The sequence below is a fragment of the Rhopalosiphum padi genome, chromosome 1 (assembly GCF_020882245.1).
Source record: "Rhopalosiphum padi isolate XX-2018 chromosome 1, ASM2088224v1, whole genome shotgun sequence".
In the NCBI taxonomy this organism is placed as follows: domain Eukaryota; kingdom Metazoa; phylum Arthropoda; class Insecta; order Hemiptera; family Aphididae; genus Rhopalosiphum; species Rhopalosiphum padi.
This window is the reverse complement of record NC_083597.1, coordinates 77,048,544-77,068,292: the sequence shown is the minus strand read 5'-3', so window position 1 is coordinate 77,068,292 and position 19,749 is coordinate 77,048,544. Positions and strand designations below refer to the sequence as shown.

Genomic DNA, 19,749 nt, shown 5'->3' with positions numbered 1-19,749 from the left:
CTGTGACAAAATGTAACGGACAAACCAAAGATATGCCGAACACCTGATAGCAAAGAGATCTTAGATATCGTCTGTCTCGAATATCCCGCCCATTTAAACGACCAGGAATAACAATTTATACGAAATTAGTAATAAGTAATAACTATTATAGTATTATACTACAGAAGTCAGAAATGTAGTAAATCAGTAAATGTAAAAATTGATAAACTAGTTAGACTTAAGCAATTTCCTATAGGGTTATATAAACAAGCGTGATATCAAGGGATGCAAGTCGCAAAATCGTGGGCTTGTTTGGTCAAAAAAATGTTACCGGAATTTATACCTTAGTATTACCATAAGGCTCAATAACTTGTAAGTATACAATATTATATTATACTCAAGACTCAACAGTGCGATGAAGATATAATCAAGCATCGTCCAACTTTGAGCTTTTTATGTAGTTGGACGGGTAATAACCAATGAATAATAATTTGATATTAACTAGCATTTTATAATGGTAAGTATAAGGTAGTATAGACAATAAAAATAAAAATGTAAATTCCTTTACAATTAGGTTTCTAGTGGGTAAGTTAGTGGAATATTATAGTACCTTATAGAATATTAATAATTAATATCATGTTCACCGCGCTACTATAATTATACTGGTCTATTTTGTACATAAAAACTGTTTTCATTTTCATCTTCCACTACTAATTATAAATAGGTACGCAATTTTTTGACATTTATACTTTTTTAAGATACAAATTACGTTCCAAGTCAGAATAGACACAGACTTATCACTAAGACACAAAATAAAATCTGGAGTCCCACAAGGATCAGTACTAGGGCCAACCCTCTTCAATATATACTGCTACGATATTCCCAGCCCTCCCAACTCCCAACTCGCAATGTTCGCTGATGATACGACAATCATTACACAAGACAGCTCTATAGACACATCGATACAAAAACTTCAATCTTCATTAAATGAAATCACTTCCTGGTTCCAAAAATGGAAGCTGAACCTTAACCCGACTAAAAGCGCGGCTAAAATATTCACCTTAAAAAGGTACAAAGATCCTAAAAGCATCTACATTAACAACCAGGCCATACAGTGGAACAGAAAAGATGACTCGGTTAAATATCTTGGTGTTTTTCTTGACGAAAAGCTTACATGGAACATCCACATTAATAAAAAACTCACACAGGGCTATGCCAGAATGAGAATGCTATACCCCCTAGTCAATGCTCAATCAACACTGCAAATTAAATCGTCACTCCTTCTGTACACATCAATAATAAGGCCTTTGATAACCTACGTCTGTCCTGTATGGGCAGCTGCGTCACCCACTAAGATAAAAAAGATACAAATTTTACAAAACAAATTTTTGAGGATTTGCCTCAAAGCTCCATGGTTTATGAGAAACAGCCAAACCCACAATGACACGGGTATACCATTTATCAACATATGGATAAAGACACAATTCCAAAACTTTCACACCAATCTTAAAAATTCGGACGGAGCCTGCCACTACAACCTAGGGAAAAAAACACTAAACAGACGTCTGCGTCCACGGCTCCCTCAAGACATTCTCCTAACGGATAGCGAAGATTCATCATCAGAAGACCCATAGAAAATATATTTACACTTATACTATATTATATAAGTTTATAACTATAATAAACTCATTTGTATCAATGTAAATAATGCATGTACCTAGTATAATCTAATTTAATTAATTAATTGTTAACCGTTAAAAATACTTGTAATAGCTCCCTGTGTGCTGAAACATTTTATAATATTATAATAAAAAAAAAAAAAAAAGATACAATATACAGTTGGGGAATTAAAAAAAATCTGTTCTCAAATCATTTACTTTAATATTAAAGAACCATTTGCTATATAAATAAAATTGTCTCTTGAAAAAAGATCCTATTTGCTTTTTGACACAAAGCTACAACTGTTGAACTATACAAGGCGATCATATAAATATATAAATATAACTTGAGGAAACATAGCTCTGTTATAAAGAAAGTGTCAAGTGTAATTACTAATTACTAATTATATTGTTATTAATGTTATTATAATTTATAGTAGATGGCTATATTGAGGATTTGTTAATAATGAATTCATATTATTAATCATGTTTATTCAATCATTGTACATGAAAATTCAAAAAAAGATTCTGAACATATGACGGTTATACCTATCATATTCCTCAGGATATTTGAATTGTAATTAAAAAATTTTCTCTTTGGAATTTTAAAAACGAAAACGTGCGTGTATTATATTTTTGTTGCGTCTTAGGTACAGAATAATAATTATAATATTATTTTATATTTCTATTTATAATATTATTAGTTATTAAATATTATAATTACTCACTAGTCACTTATTAACTTTACCTAATCAATACCAACGTAACATATAATGGTGTTAACTGTTAATAGGTTCGTCGGTTCGTGGTATAAATAGCTTAAAACTAATCTAAATAATTTAAAAATTTCATTGTACAGTAAAAAAATTAATAAAAAATAATTTACGTAATTGCGAAAAATCCTTACGAATAATATTATTGAATTATTATAACAAAATTAAGTATACAATATATAGTTATTTTTCATAAAAACATCCAATTTCATCATGATATGCAGGGATTATGGTAGTGTGTAGTATAATATATATGTATGTATTTATTTATAGTAATTTTGAATGAATTGTTGAATAAATTAATAATATAATATACGGTAATATACCTACTAAGTAGAATACTGACTGCATACTATACTTAGTATACCTACTTTAGTTTCCAGTATGAGAACGAGTAGCCTGCAGTAGGTTATAGCCCATAGGTAGTGGAACTATATAAGTAAATGTAACCAATCACGTATTCACGCTATAAGCTGAACGTACGTATACAACATCGTAGTTACACACTTACACCTACACATAACACATGTGCTCAGGCCTCGGAGTTTGGACTAATCGAAATTCGAATACTAACTCTCAGTAACTCTGTTTATCATCTGAAAACGATACGGACATACACATCGTTCGCATCTTCACTCTTCACAATATTATTCGTTTACTTTTCATTAACAACTTATAAGTTATATTAAGCCGGTAAATTACTTTTATTAAACTTAGCATTAATTGGGCAACTGGCCCATATACTTAATAATTTAATTTTTATTAAAAGTAATATTTTTTAAGTGTTAAATGACTTAAATGTGTAAAAAAGGGTGTTTATTTTTTATTTAGTTTAAATCTTAATTTCGTTCAGTTAAGTTGCCATGTTCGGTAAAAAAAATGAAGAAACTGTTGGATTATTAAAAGTTTCAGCGAATAAATTAGACGGAAATACAAAATACGGGTAGGTTAATAATAAAATTGTTCATAATTATTATTATTATGAACTTTGAGTAGGTATTTATATGACTATCGATCACGACACCATGTTAAAAATATATTTATCTAGGTATCTAAATTATACCTATTATTTATAGAGTATAGATTACCTTGTTAGCCATGTAGTTCAATCTTACAAAGATATTTGTCTAGCACTAAAGAAATATTTAGGTAGAGTAAGGTAGATTTTTGGGTAAACCTATTAAGTAGTACCTACCTACTATTGATTTTATTAATAATCGTTTTTATTATTTTATTATAAAAATAATTTGTATTATTCTATTAAAATAACGCCTTACCTTCTAATATTTCTGTTTTATAAACGTACTTCATAATAGTTATATGGACAATTTTTTTCAGTAGTTCTAAGGTTTAAAATTTAAAACACAGTAATATTCTTATCTCTAAAATTGATAATAGGTCTATAGTATACTTTATTGTTAAAAGTTATACTAAACAAAATTGGAAATGCTGAACATTAATTTGATATTTCATAATACGAGGAGTATGTTTGAAAAATGGAGAACACACATACGAGTGTAACGTACCTACTCAACACTGTACTTCTATACCGTAATATGGTGTAATATGGCTATATATGTGCCATTTTTTTTCTTAAATTACATGTACGATGTACCTAAATTTTCCTCTCAGCAGTACGATGCAGATTGCCAATAAATACCCTATTTATTAATTTCTATACCTATACATTTCACTTAGGTATTGTTTTGTTTTTGTTTTTTATTGTTTATTAATTCAATACCATGTATACGGCATGCGTGTAAATATTTAATGTTTTTTTGGTATTGTAGGTACTTCAATCTGTATTACCTATGAGTTATGAGTGTTATGACTATAAATGCTGCTTGTTTAAATAGTTTCCAATTTTATGTTTTATTGATTTTTTTATTTTTTTTTTTAAATATTCATATAGGTAAATAAATTTAGGTTATAAATCTATCAATATGTAAATTGTAAGTATATTTACATCGAATTCGAATATATCGTATTATATCGTACCTAATCAACTGATCAAATTATGAAAAACTATTTTTATTTTACAGAACAATATTTTTGTACAACCAATAAGTGAAATTACATTTAAATATATTAAACATTTTTATTCGGAAGTTTTTTCAGTTATATAATAACAATTTTGACAAATAAGTTATAAGAGTAATTAAGACCCCAAATCCCAATGAAATCAAAAATCCCAAAACATATTGATTCTACTCTATTCTCTACTACTAGTTCTATACCAATATTAAATATATAAGTATATTTATCACACTATTTATACTCTATAAGCCATAACGTATTATAGCTTTTATAATATAGAAATTTCGTTTTAAAAATCATATTTATTTCACTATTTCAGATAAATAATACAACTGCTTAACCGTAGCGTATCAGTAATAATCTCAATATGTATAGTTTAATATGTAGAGTAAGCTGTTAACTGATAACCTATAAAGTGTAAGGTTAAAAATATTATCTAAGATTTTTGTTTATCTATCATAGTAAATGACATTTGAGTATTCAACTATTTTATATTTTGGTACAATGGTACCTATATTTGCTATCAGTAGAATAAGTATATTTTTAGATAATTTATACATTATTATTTATCGAATAAATCTTTAATTATAATAATAAAATTAGAAAACATAAATATATGTATTTAAACTTTTAAGATAAAAACAAATAGGCAAAGGCTGGATAGGATTTTTACTGTAGCCGGCAACGGTTAGGCATTCATCACCTTCTCAACTCGTAAGACGGTTGAGAATTATAGTACCTAATATCAATATAGTATTATGTTGTTAATCGTTGTATGCATTTTTATATTCTAATAAATTATATCCATATATTTTACATTTTAAAAACTGTACTTTCGTACTGAATAAATCACACAACTCCACGCGCGGTTAAATTGCGTTTGCGCTTTGCTGGCATTTATCCTATAGCTTTTTTATCGTTGTGAGTAAATTTTTCTAAAAATTAATAAATTACTGAGGAATAATAATAATTCGATATCTTTACACTTTATAACTAATAAGCCGAGCAATAAATGCTATATTGATTTTAAAACGCGTGTTTGTTTTTTTAAATTTTGACAGAATTTGAGAAAATCATGAAAATTTGCAAATTATTTTGCAGTTGTAAATTTATAAAATTTTGAATTTTTGTAACTAAGGTTTGACAATTAAATAGAAAGTTGCTGAACTCATAAGTAATTCATACTGAAATTAAAAATTTTAAATATAGGCATAATTTTGTTTTGTAGACATTTTAATTTAAATTTTAGACGAATTATACACGTGACATGACAATTATTAGTTTATTAGTTTAAAAATATTATATTCATGGTGATTTAAATTTTTACATAAACAATATGAATTTTATTTTATGCAATGAAATTTTCAAAATATGTAGATATATTTTTAGATTATATATGTACTTATTTATATAATTATATCACGAATCTAGAATAATTAATCTTAACTAATAATTTTTGAAATTTTTATGTATTATTTATGGATTTTTAAATGTATTGTTTTAGAACTGTAGAAAAAAATGAAAAGAAAAAACCTACCATTAGTGGTCTGGTAAGTACTAATCAATTTTAATAAAAGCTTAAAAAAATTATTTTTAATCATCATTAATTAACAAAAAATATATTTTTCGACATTCGAACTGCTCTATAATTATTTCAAAACGTTTTTAAGAATTCAAATCTCAAACATCTCTATTTAAATTTATGATCTATTTTTAACTAACTAAAATTGTTATAATTTTTCATTGATTAGTTTTTAATTATAACAATATTAATAACAATATATTAAGTTAGTTTAGGTTACGTTTTTAGATTTCGTAGTAATGTAGTATGTAAGACAGTATAGAAGTACATATAAAACGTAGACTGACAGAATTTAAATCTCCCGACTCAAGTCTCAACTCTCAGCCTCTCAAGTCTCAAGGCAGTAATACTGTATAATAGGCAGTTGTTGCGTAGTGTAGTTGTGTATACCTACTCACCAGCCACCGACAACATGGTATATAGTATATATAGTAACATGCACGAGTAATGAGTATTATTAAAGAATTTAAAGAACTGGTTTTAGTGGAATTTGTTTTTATTATAACTTATAATATTACCTAACCACACTAACGATAAACATCACCGGTTACCGCAACAATATTATGAATACGACTTGACCTTCCTAACCTCGAAATTATAAATACAAGCATCAAATTATTTTTATTGACTAACCATACACCATTGGTGTAACACCAATATACTCAATACTCATATAGATCTATAAGTTATAACCTAAACCTAATAGGTCCATGAATAGATAATATACCTAACATATACCTATAACTAAATTTTATATGTTGGATATCGATTTATTATATTTTTAATTACATATTCCATATTTTTCAAAAAAAATTGTTAATTTAAAAACGAATAAACTCAAATACTTGAAATAATCACAGATTGTTTGTATTGTTTTTACGCTTTCAGCAAAATAAAATTGGTTATCACTCATCACTGACCCATAACATAATTATTTCTCATCAAACAATTATAGACTTATAGTTATCTGGGGCGATTGTAAACTCTTCCGGGTCTACTTCAATAGGTATTAATTTAATTTTAAAAATGTCGTCGGGGGCTATAGCCTATAATTATAGACTATATAGTATATAGTCAAAACTCAAAATACAAATAAAATAAATCGAATATTTAATTTAATTTTAAAAACATCAATCACATATTATATAAATCATAAATGATAAGCGAATAACCATAGATATTGGCCTTTTTTTACCTAACGTTTATGTTTGCATTATCTACATTTATTATAATTTTCTAAATATTTTGATAATAATTAAAACAATTGTTATTGAGTTACTGATGAATGACGATAAAAAGTTATTTGCTGCATGGGTCTTAAAGTTTTGAAAATGTATAATAATATAATATTATATTTATATATACATATATGTCTTATAATTCAAAGGTTCTCAAACTTTTTAGGCCAGCCCCCTACGGCCCTACCCACTTTAGTCAACCCCAGACGTGAGCCCTTGCCCCTTTCATAAAAATAATTTTAATTGTCATGTTTAGAGTATCAAAAAGTTATAAACAAATAACAAATATAGGCTAATATTGATATTCACATTACAAATTTATTTTGAAATAAAATGTATTTGTTGTAAAAGATTGTTGCTACCTGTAAATTATTGTATATGATGTATAAGATGTATAAATAATAATTATACCGGATTGTATACAATATACAGGACGCTACAGGACGCTATTATTATTACGCCAATTTCACAAATCTTATTCTGTCCTACCAAAGTACCAATACAATATTGATTTTTAAAATTGTCTCACCCCCTCCCCTATAAAGCTTTCGCGGCCACCGGATGGTAGCGCCCCCACTTCTCTAAAATTTATAATGATAAGAATATGTAGCAATTGTACGTGGTTCCCAAATAGTAATTGGCGGAATGCGGAAACGTCTTTTCATAAAAATAAATTTTGGCGGAAACGAGAATCATACTTTTTTCGTTTTTGGCGGTAACGGGACATGTCCGATTATTCATTGAATATTACAGGAAAAGTAAATATATATATATATAATTAATGCTAATACCCACCTTATAAAAATAAAAGATTGTTAATATTTATATTTACCGTTGGTGCTGTGTAAATTTTCCATTTTATACTTTTAATTGTACCTATCTAATTAAAAAAATTATTATTATTTTTTTTTCAAATCAGTTTAATACTTTAATTAGAAAAATAAATGAATAATGATACTTATAAGGTAAATTTTTCTGAGAATCCACACAAGTTAAAAAAAATATAAGAGTGAATTTCTATTTTATCCAGAAAATCAACCCTTGTTTTTATGGGTTTTTTTTAAAATAATCAGCGAGTTTAAGCTAAAAAAATAGCCCTGGTTTTTTATCGATTTTTTAAAATATCCAGTGGGTTTACTCAGAAAAGCAGCCCGGGTTTTTTGGGCTGGGCTTTCTTCGTGCCAACGCTGCTTTAAACACACACAATTAGAGTCATAAATTCGATAAGTGAACAACAATAATATTATGTGTATAATTATTGTATATAATGTATATTTTATCAAAATTAATTAAATAAAACCGTGAAGTATATACGGCTATTTTGGATTGTGCCCAACAAGCTGAAAAAAGTTGGGCAAGTCTGGTGTAGCCGTGTAGGGCATGTAACTTAATGTAAGACTTTCCATATAAAATTGAAAATCAAAAGTACAGATAAGCAATTATACAGTATTACAGTGTACTATTCGTATTGACTATTGTCGTATCATTGTATTCGTTCTGTGTGATTGTAACAACTATATGTAGTAGGTACCTAATCAGTATAATAATTTCCAGTAAAATGAATAAGCCTCTTCAAGGTTTTTTCATATTTTATTAATTTTTTTTTAGTGGATTATTTTACTGAACAAGATATTAAAATTCCGCCATCATTGAATGTAACATATTTTAAAATTTGGTCTGACGAACCAAATGAGTTGGATTCTTGGATTACACTGTAAAAGTATTGTGTATGACATTGACATACAAGTATATAAGTATATAACCTAATCTAGCCTTTGGTGTATTATGTATTTATAATTTATATATAGTTATCAGGGGCGTGCTCACGGGGGGGGGGGGGGGGTCATGAGGTTCAAACCCCCCACCATTGTCCATTAACCGTATTATTTTTATTTTTAAATATAAAAGAAGTAATGCATCTTTATAATGTACTTGTCGAATTATTTTATCGTTAAATGCTTCCAACATCGAGTATGTCACAATAGCTTCCTTACTCATCTAACAGTTAGATCAGACGTGAAACCGTATATTATGTATTGGTAGGGCGGTTCGGAAGTTGATTACCTTAAAAACATATAAAAATGACCGAAAAAATGCAAATATGACGTAAAAATGAAAAAAAAAATTACAAACATAGTAGACGTAGACGTGCACTATCAGGGCCGTATTGCGGTTTGGTGGCGCCCCTGGCAAATCACTGCATTTGCGCCCCCCCTTCCCAAATTAAAAATTTGCATTAGTTTAAAAAAATCATTTGAAATATATAAAATATAAAAAAAAAAATATATATAAATTCTATATATTATATTATTATATATGAAAGTGTTTTTTCCTCATCAATATTTTTTATTATCAAATCAAGTGAAAATTTTCTAATTACTTACGCATTAAATACTCTTTAATATAGCTTAAATTAAGGCACCTGGTGCCGATGCCATTTTGTCCTCAAAAAAACACTCTGCGGGAATAACAATACCGCCTTCTAGAATCAACCAAATTTCATAAATTTTTTTTAATTGCTAGAGAGAAATATTCTACAGCCCGCATCGATCTCTGTTTTTCAATATTTTATTAAAAATACGACAATTTTACGCTTTTTTTACAAATTATTTTATACCGCGATTATTTGAAATCAAATAAAAAATTGGAGGTCGATGTGGCCTGTAGAAAGTCTTATTCTATCAGATAAAAAAAGAGATCTAAATCCCACAATTCTACGAGGCTTGAAAGTTATTCCTGTGAAGTCATTTTTGTTTATATAGGCCCGTTTTTGGGATAAACCGCCACTGTCACTTCTTATAGTTTCTTGTCGACCATTATTCCAATAACTTACTTAAAACTTTAAATTTACCACGGACTAATATTAGTAATATTAGTACCTATCCGATTTTATCTCACCGATTACAGTCGTCGTTGTCCTGTTATTATTATTAATATTCGTTATATTTTCGAAATGCCGAAAATTATAACATCGGTTACCTCTTATACCTATAGTGCCCTGTGTGCAAAACTAAAAAAAGACCCCCTCCTACAGTCCTACATCTTTTTATTCTAAATAATAAAGATATACATACATTTTTATTTTATAACAATGATATACCAATATCAGATTGAGAAAATGAGAACCATTTGAAATTGAAAACAATTTTTTTACTTTTTCGTACATATTGTATTTATTTAATTTTTTTTTTGTGGAACGTTGGGCAATAATGCCCCCCCTCCAAGTCGAGGGCCCGTAGCATTTGCACACATCGCATACATGTATGACACGCCACTGAGAAGTGAACTAATGTGAAATAAGTATAAATTATACTAAGAATGTGGGAAAATGACCTTAAAATGTCAAAAAATGACTTAAAAAGTATATAAACACTAAAAAATTCAAAAAAATACAAAATAAAAATTAGGTAGTTGTTCAGATTCACATGCTAATGAAACAAATTTGTGGCCAGGAGAGAATTGTCTAAAAAGTTTTGAAAAAAAATGCAACATGCATCAACTTCCGAGTTCCAAGCCAGGCAAGCCATATATATTAGTATATATAGTATCTATATTAGCTATATAATATTTAAATCTATTTATTGAATTTGTTGTTAACTAAAAAAAAAATCATATGGTCAAGTTAGGTAAAAGTCAAGCTTCTTCAGTTTTACTTGAACCCTCCCCCCCATACATTTTCTGAGCACGCCCCTGATAGTAATGTATTAGTTATAAATGTATAATGTGTATTTAACTACCTATTGACTTATTTTATTATTTATATTTATGATTATGATATTTATGAATTTATGATTATGACTTTATATATATTTATGTATAGACAGTTTAATAGTTAATAAAATTCAATTGGAAATATAAAAGTAGGTATCATGTATCTTTGATGCATCGATGCATGCACATCTTGTATTTAGAATCTAGATACATTAAATGTATAATGTACCATGGTCCATGATACTTTTTTTTAGTGTCTTGCCTAATCCTGACTAATATATCCAATTTAATTTTGAACTTCTAAATTTAAATATTATATTGTTTATTATTTATTAACTATTTATTCATAACTTAAATAATTCAAATTCATTTTTTAGTTTCGATATGCTAGTAAAGCTGATGTGGTACTTATGTCTATCGGTGTTATATGCTCAGTCATTCATGGATCGAGTTTTCCTGTCCTGGCATTGGTATTTGGTCAAATGACCAATGTATTTATCCAACAAGCATCGGTATGTAATGTATAAAAATCATTTGTTGATAAAATTATTAAAATTAGTAAAGTATCTAAAATAACGAGTGTAATTTTTTGTTTTATTATATATATAGATATTATATAAATAAAGAAACATTATTATTATTTTTTTTTTTAATGGCTTAGATACATAGTTAAAATTATTAAATATAAATGAAATTATTAAACTTAGTTTAATAAACTGCAAGACTTATAAATAAAAACCTATAGTTTTAATTAACTTATTAATCAAAACATTAGAATTAATTATTCAAATAATTAATAATTTAAGTAGGTACCTGGTACTTATTTGATAATTTTTTTTCTATGAAGATTTTTGTTAGCTTTTCATATTCACTTTTATTTGTTATTATTTTATATTTTTAAGGACAGATTTACATTTAATTAAAAATAGTATTTATGAATACTAAAATATGATTATCAAAGAGATTCTGTGTTTAAATAAGATACCGTTTTCTACCACTGTTCACCCCCCCAAAAAATAAGTTAGGTACCTTTTTTTCATTCTTCTTCACGTATTAAGTTTATGCAATAGATATTTTATTATAAAAAATATTTTTTTATTTGTTTTATATAGTTCTAAATTATTATAAAAAAATAATATTTTTTTAAATTTTATCACAGTGATTTTTATTTTTAATTTATTTAATATTTGATGTTTACGTAGGCGTAAAAAATAATATTGGACTACAGTATTATTTTAATAATGGAGGAAAATGGTCAAGATTTTTTTTTTTTTTGAGGGTAGTAAACAGTGGAGAAATACGGTATCTCATATTTGGAGGAAATTGACTATGGTCATCTTCTATACCATGTAGGTAAATTTTACTTGGTATAGGTAAACTATATGTTTTACTTATATTATCTATATGACATATGTACCTACAGGTTACTTCTGTTGAAAGTAACTCACAGGACCATATACCTTTGACAGTGGTTGGAAATGTCTTGGATCTCATACATACCAATCCATTTAATTCAACATCTAATTATTCTAATTATACAAATATTCTTCACTCAAGTGATGTCGATAGTAATTCACCCTTAAATGTTGAGAGTTCTACACTTGGTGCATTCTTTATGTCTGAAATGGAAAGACTGAGTACTGTAAAAACTATTACAGAAATGAATTTGGGGTGAGTGAATAAGATATAATAACTTATTTATCAATTTTATTCAATTTTATTATTATTATTTAAATATACTTTTAAATTTTAGACAAACAACAGACATCCCAAGTCAATCCAGTTATGATGGATTAAGTCCTGAAGAATTTTACAACTATATGACTAAGTATTCATTATATTACATATATATTGGATGTACAGTATTATTTGCTGCATTCATACAAGTAAGATAATTTTCAACAATTTTAGGTATAGTGTAATTAATTAGGTACCTATTGTTTATAAATACTAAATAAGTACTGAAAGTAATTATACATTTTTAATTAATATTAAGCAGTAGGTACTCATTAATCTTTATTAAATTATGAACTATCTATTATAATAATTCTTTTTTAGACTTTTTGTTGGGAGATTGCTTGTGAAAGACAAGTTTATCGTTTGCGTAAGGCACTTTATAGCCAAATGCTTAGACAGGAAATTAGTTGGTATGACTTAAGTGATGATGGAAACTTAACAACAAAATTATCAGAGTATGAAATTACAATCAATACCTAATTTATCCAGTTATTTAGTTTTATAAGAATATATTTTTATTTTTTAGCGATTTGGAAAGAATTCGTGAAGGTATTAGCAGTAAATTCAGTATGGTTACACAATACACAAGCACTCTTTTCACTGGTATACTAATTGGACTTTGTGTCAATTGGAGATTAACTTTGATCATACTTTGTGTCACACCATTTTTAGTTGCAGTTTCTGGAGCTCTAGCTATAGTAAAGTGTTTGATTCCAAATAGTATTACGGAAATTAATTTTATTTTGTTATAGATTTCAGCAAGTACAGCCGCTAGAGAGCAAATAAAATATGGCTTAGCTGGAAGTATAGCTGAAGAGGTCTTATTAAATATTCGGACAGTAGCAGCATTTGGAGGAGAACTTAAAGAATCTAAAAGGTAGATTTAATATAGTGTTAAAGAAATATTCTTATAAAAATATAATTACAAATCAATGTTATAGATATAATATAGCTATAGAAGAAGGTCGAAAATTAGTCATGAAAAAATACTATGTATTCTCAATATTGTTGGGTTCTGTATTTGTGATTATGTATTCAGCATATGGAATAGCATTCTGGTATGGATCTAATTTAATTGTAAATAAAATTTCATCGCCAGGGAGCATTTTCACGGTACCTAATTCAAAAATGCATAACTTTTGTAGCATAACTTAAATTTTAATATTATAAATTAATTTACACCAGGTATTCTTTAGTGTAATGGCTGGAGCTTTTTCTGTAGGAAATGCTTTACCGTTTATAAATTCAGTAAGCATAGCCATTGGAGCAGCATCAAATATATTTAATATAATTGATAATAAACCCAAAATTGATCCTTATTCGTCACAAGGAAAAAAACTTAATAAAATTCAAGGAAAAATAGAATTTAAAAATGTGAACTTTACATATCCAACAAAATGTTCTATATCAGTAAGCTATAGTAAGCTAGATATTATTTCTACAGTAATAAAAAATATTTTTTTGTTAACTATTAAAATAAAGGTTTTGAATAACTTATCATTGACAATCGAACCTGGGCAAACTGTAGCATTGGTAGGTTCTAGTAGAGATGGTAAAAGTACAATTGGAAATTTATTACTGCGTTTCTATGATCCTACAGAAGGTCAAGTAAGTTAAATTATATTCCTTTAAGGTTTAGTAATAAAGTAATATTGATAAATAATAGGTATTGTTGGACAATTTTGATTTGAAATATTTAAACTTACATTGGCTTCGTCAAAACATTGGAATTGTATCCCAAACACCAGTATTATTTGGTGTTTCCATTGCTGAAAACATCAGATATGGTCAATCAGATTGTACTCAACAAGATATTATAGCTGCTGCAATGACATCAAATGCCCATAGTTTCATCATAAAATTACCTAAGGTTAAATAGTGTTTATATTAATTTAATAATTTTACTTTCAAAGGAATCTGGACATATAATAAATATAACTTATGTAGGGTTATGATACATTAATTGGGGACAAAGGTTTTCAACTTTCTGGTGATCAAAAACAGAGAATTGTCATTGCAAGAGCTTTGGTCAAAGATCCAAAAATATTATTATTGGAAGAAGCTACTTCAGGACTAGATGCAGAAAGCGAAGACATTATACAAAAAGCTTTGGATAAAGCTCAACAAAATAGAAGCACTATTATCCTTACTCATAGACTAACCACATTAAGAAATGTTGATATTATTTTTGTTTTACAGGTATAACCCTAATTCACATATCTACATATTTTTATAATTTTTTGTTATAAATATCATTATAAACTTTACTATGTAGGATGGATGTATAGTAGAATCTGGAACACATGAATTTTTGATGTCAAAGAATGGCTTATATTCAAATTTATTTAACACCCAAGTGAAACAGGAAAATAATAGAGATGAATCTTTAGAATCTGATGAAGATATAATGGATGAGTCCACATTAGATAATAAAAATATGAATATAGAATATGCTACTCTATCAACAAGTCCACCAAATAATACGCAAATTAGTTTAAAAGTAAGTTTAACAAAGTATAATAGGCAAGTAGGTATACCTAAGTAATTAACTTTTTACTTCTTAGTAACTCAATTATTATTGTTCTTTTATTAATTTTTAAATTAGAATCCAGAACTTGAATCTCAATATAAAGTTGATGATGTTGTTTCCAATAAAAATATTGAGTACGTAATAAATAATACATTAGTAGTTACAGTATTGTTTACAATTAATTTTATAATTTTTTTTTAAAATTTTTAAATAATTAATTTTAGGAATCAAGCTATAATTGATAATGATAATACTGAAATAATAACAACAAAAAAGGTATCAGTTTTAGAAAAATTTATTGAACCTGAAAAAATATTCACAGATAGTTTTATCACTGAAGATAGTGATGGCCGTAAAGTAAATGTTACTAGAAAAGTATCTTCACGTAAAGTAAAACGAATTATCTATTTAGAACAAGTATGTAACTTTTATCAAAATTTAAAATAAAATATTAAATTCTGCCAATTTTAAATATGTAGGGAAGTACAGATAGTGAGTTAGAATCAAATGACAATCATCCAAATAGTTACAGAGGTAGTACCTCAATAAGATTAATGAGTCAACCTGATGATTATTCTCAGTAAGAGTTCACTGCATAGTGCCATAGTCATTACTTAATAATCATTTTTTTTTATTTTAATAATTAAGTCTTGTATTTTAAATATTATATTAGATGGGAAACCTCAGATGTAGAGTTTAATCTAAATACAGAATTTTCCATGATTTCTTCTAAAACGGGTCAATACATAAACAAACAAAATACTTTGGTAATTTCTAATTAAAAAACTTTATGTTAATAATGTGCAAGGTTGGGCAAGTTCATTAATTTTTAAGCTTTTTTAAGTTAAAGTTATCTTATTTTTAACCTGTAACTTACAAGTTATATATAAAGAAAATAACTTTTTAAGAGATAACAGCACTATCATTTCTTTAAATGTTGATTTGGGTTATATATTTATGTTATTGTTGAGAGATTTAAAATTACAGTGAAAACTCTATATCAAATTTGAAGGGACCGAGAGATTTCTTACGTTATAGAGAGTTTTCGTAATAGATGAGAGGGTATAAGAATTATATAATAGGTTATAAATCAAATCAACCATTATAATGTAATATTTACATTATATAGAGTTTTTCGTTGTAATGAGTTTTGTTATAAACTATGAAGAGTTTTTACTTTAATGTTGTTTGGAAAGGTTGTCATTTTTTATGGAAAGGGGTATAAAATTGTATTTATATACATTATTTATAACTTTAACTTTTCAATATGTTAATGCCCAGCTTTGCCTATGTGAATTAAGCTTAATATTTAAAAATTATTAGAATGTATTAAATACATACATATATGTATATATTTTATAAATTAATGTTTCAGCCTGAAATTGAAAATGTTTGTATGAAGGATATACTTAAATTCAATTGTCCAGAATGGCCATGGTTAGTGATGGGTTTTATAGGCTGTATTTTAACTGGTGTCATAATACCAGTATTTTCTATTTTTTATGGTCAAGTTTTTGCTGTTAGTATAAAATTAATCAATAGACCAAATGTATTATTATTTATTATTATTTTTTTTTAGACATTCACACTTAAAGGTGATGAACTATTACAAGAAGCAGCTTTTTGGTCTAAAATGTTTATTATATTGGCTTTATTATCTGGTTTAGCATGGTGGATGCAGGTAAAAAAAAGTTAAAATTACAATATTATAATATCATTTTTAATAAATTATTTTTTATAGACCTTTGGATTTACCCATGCTTGTGAAAAGCTCATTATGCGTATAAGAATTTATGCGTTTGAAAATGTGTTACGTCAACCTGTATTTTGGTTTGATTTTAAAAGTTCATCACCCAGTATTATTATCAGCAGATTATCTAGAGAAGCTCCACTTGTAAAATCTGCAAGTATAGTTACAAACATAAACATTTAAAAATATCTAAGATTTTTGTTATTTTAGGCTGGTATTTTAAGAGTGGCTCAAGTAATATCAGCATTTGTGACACTGTCAGCTGCAATCATAATCGCTTTCACGTTTGGCTGGAAATTCGCTATAATATTAGTCATTGGTGTACCAATAATTGCTGGTGCTGCTTATAAACAATTAATAATAGTTCAAAAAAGTAAAAAACGAGATTTTGAAGTTATGGATAAAGCTAACCGAGTAAGAAAATTAGCAATTACAACTTATATGTCAAATTAAGGTCAATATTTTACATACTAGGATTGAATATACTAATATGATAATAATAATATGCAAATTATATAATATGTAATACCTGTAGTATAGTATAATCAATATTTTTCTGACTTTAACTCTTATGAAACTGACTTACATGCAAAGTTCATAAACAAATTTTAGATTTCATCTGAAACTATTTCAAGTATAAAAACAGTTCAAGGTTTAGCACAGGAGCTAATGTTTGTTTCACAGTATGAAAATAGTTTAAAAGATCCATTTAAAACTGTTAAAAAACAAGCATATTCATTTGCAATCATGTATGCTGTGTCTCAGGCAGTTATATATGGAATGTATTCAGTTTCATTTAGATATGGAGCATATCTTGTAGAAATTGGAGATATGTCAGCTACAGATATTTATAGGTAATACTAATACTAAAACAGAGATGTCAAATGCATATTATTGCATTCTCTATTAAAACTTATTTTTTTAGAGTGTTCTTTGCATTGGCGTTTTGTGCTGCTTCTGTTGGTCAAACGTCAGCTTATCTACAAGGTTATTCTAGAGCTAAGAATGCAGCATCACTCATTTTTCAACTAATTTGGAGACAATCTGAAATCGACCCTCTATCAACTTCAGGATCCAAACCAGTAAAACCATAAAATATATTAAAATTATCATAATTTACTAATATTACATTTAATATACAGACAATTAAAGGCAAAGTCCAGTTTAAAGATGTCAAATTCCAGTATCCTACCAAACCAAATGCACGTGTATTGCAAGGTATTAACTTTATAGTTGAACCTGGTAAGACATTGGCAATAGTTGGTGAATCTGGATGTGGCAAAAGTACTATAGTATCTTTACTTGAACGGTTCTATGATCCATCAAAAGGAGTAATTGTATGTTGTTTGATTTGCATATAAAAATTTAAATGCTTTATTTAATACTAAATTATTATTAATATTAATATAGTTATGGTATAAGTACCATTTATTGAAGTATGAGTTTTATTTAGGAAGTTGATAATCATGATATACGAGCGATAAATTTATGTCATTTAAGGCAAAATATTGGAATTGTTTCTCAAGAGCCAATATTGTTTAACAGCTCAGTAAAAGATAACATAGCATATGGTGTAGTCAACAGAGAGGTCCCCATGAATGAAATAATTGATGTGGCAAAACAAGCAAATATTCATAATTTTATAACAACTCTAGCTGAAGTAAACCATGGTCAATATTTAGAAGCAACAAATTTTTATATCTTAAATTGAATCCCTGTTTTTAGGGTTATAATACGTTAATTGGGGATAATGGAAGTCAACTGTCCAATGGACAAAAACAACAAGTAGCAATTGCACGTGCATTAATAAGAAATCCTAAAATACTTTTATTAGATGAAGTTACAACAGCATTGGATACTGATAGTGAAGCAGTAAGTTGATATATCATATATAGAGTAAGCACTGATCAAATTAATTTCTAATTTCTATCACAATTTAATGCTTCAAGATGGTGCAAGGGGTATTAGAGGCAGCTCGTAAAGATCGCACCTGCATTATTATTGCTCATCGTCTTTCTACTATCCAATCAGCTGATTCTATTGCTGTAATTCATAATGGTAAAATTGTAGAGCAAGGTAATCACGAAGAACTAAAAGCTAAAAATAAATATTATTACAAGTTAATTACATGCCAAGAATAGTCATCTAATCAACCTCAGCTCTAAAAACATTATATGCATATTAATTAATTAATTAATATGATCTAATAAATATGTATATTATTATTTATTTTTACTGGTGCTGTTAATTTTTTTAAAGTAAAGAATTATTAATTAATATTAAATATTATGTTTTAAAAATTATTTTTTAAATATTAATTATAAATTTATAATATGGTTTTATAAACAGTGCAGGCATCATTTAAAAAAATATTTTATTTAAACGATTTTGAATAAAATATTTTCAACAAGTAAGGTTATCAGTTACAAAATATTCCCGCGTCAGTAATAATAGTTAGTTGTGGGATCACAGAATTATTTATAAAAACAGTTTTGCTCAATAAAATCTAATATCTATAACAGGTATAACAGAATAATTACTACGAATAAAATAAAACTATATATAAAGTTTTTATTATCTTGATAATTGTTTAATTAAATAAAAATCTTTAAGAAACAATCAATAAATCTATTTATATACTAAAATATTAATAATAATTTTACCTTATAAAAACAAAATTTCATATTCTATAAAGTTTCTTATAATTTTTATACAAATATAGCCTTTTATTATCAATATATGTATTATTAGTCC

At 26.9% G+C, this 19,749-nt stretch overlaps 1 protein-coding gene across 5 annotated transcripts; it reads left to right on the top strand.

The window, feature by feature from the left end:
* Positions 1–2,897: 2,897 nt before the first annotated feature.
* Positions 2,898–19,230, top strand: LOC132917123 (ATP-dependent translocase ABCB1-like). 5 transcript variants are annotated; one of them, XM_060977704.1, is made up of 29 exons: positions 2,899–3,103; positions 3,242–3,353; positions 5,952–5,997; positions 11,356–11,490; positions 12,402–12,649; positions 12,732–12,864; positions 13,037–13,170; positions 13,242–13,413; positions 13,468–13,592; positions 13,657–13,828; positions 13,901–14,125; positions 14,198–14,323; positions 14,382–14,585; positions 14,663–14,914; positions 14,991–15,215; positions 15,321–15,379; positions 15,470–15,662; positions 15,725–15,825; positions 15,919–16,012; positions 16,621–16,764; positions 16,825–16,926; positions 16,987–17,148; positions 17,206–17,409; positions 17,608–17,849; positions 17,921–18,077; positions 18,138–18,332; positions 18,449–18,655; positions 18,721–18,867; positions 18,945–19,230. In XM_060977704.1, exons 2-29 carry the CDS (start codon positions 3,274–3,276, stop codon positions 19,134–19,136), a joined length of 4,476 nt encoding a protein of 1,491 aa, XP_060833687.1. In that variant the 5' UTR covers positions 2,899–3,103; positions 3,242–3,273; the 3' UTR covers positions 19,137–19,230. The 5 variants fall into 5 exon arrangements, with proteins under 5 accessions (XP_060833721.1, XP_060833687.1, XP_060833694.1 ...); XM_060977711.1 differs by lacking the exon at positions 3,242–3,353; XM_060977738.1 differs by lacking the exons at positions 18,721–18,867; positions 18,945–19,230 and having other exon boundaries at positions 2,898–3,353; positions 18,406–18,590.
* The last annotated feature ends 519 nt before the right edge of the window (positions 19,231–19,749 follow it).

What these genes read in the sequence shown, in the direction of transcription:
- LOC132917123 (XM_060977704.1), top strand. Translation starts at nt 3,274, where the DNA reads ATGTTCGGTAAAAAAAATGAAGAAACTGTTGGATTATTAAAAGTTTCA. An exon ending in TATTTATCCAACAAGCATCG is followed by an intron (nt 11,491 to 12,401) that starts GTATGTAATGTA and finishes ATGTACCTACAG; the next exon opens with GTTACTTCTGTTGAAAGTAA. An exon ending in TTATAACAACTCTAGCTGAA is followed by an intron (nt 18,656 to 18,720) that starts GTAAACCATGGT and finishes CCCTGTTTTTAG; the next exon opens with GGTTATAATACGTTAATTGG.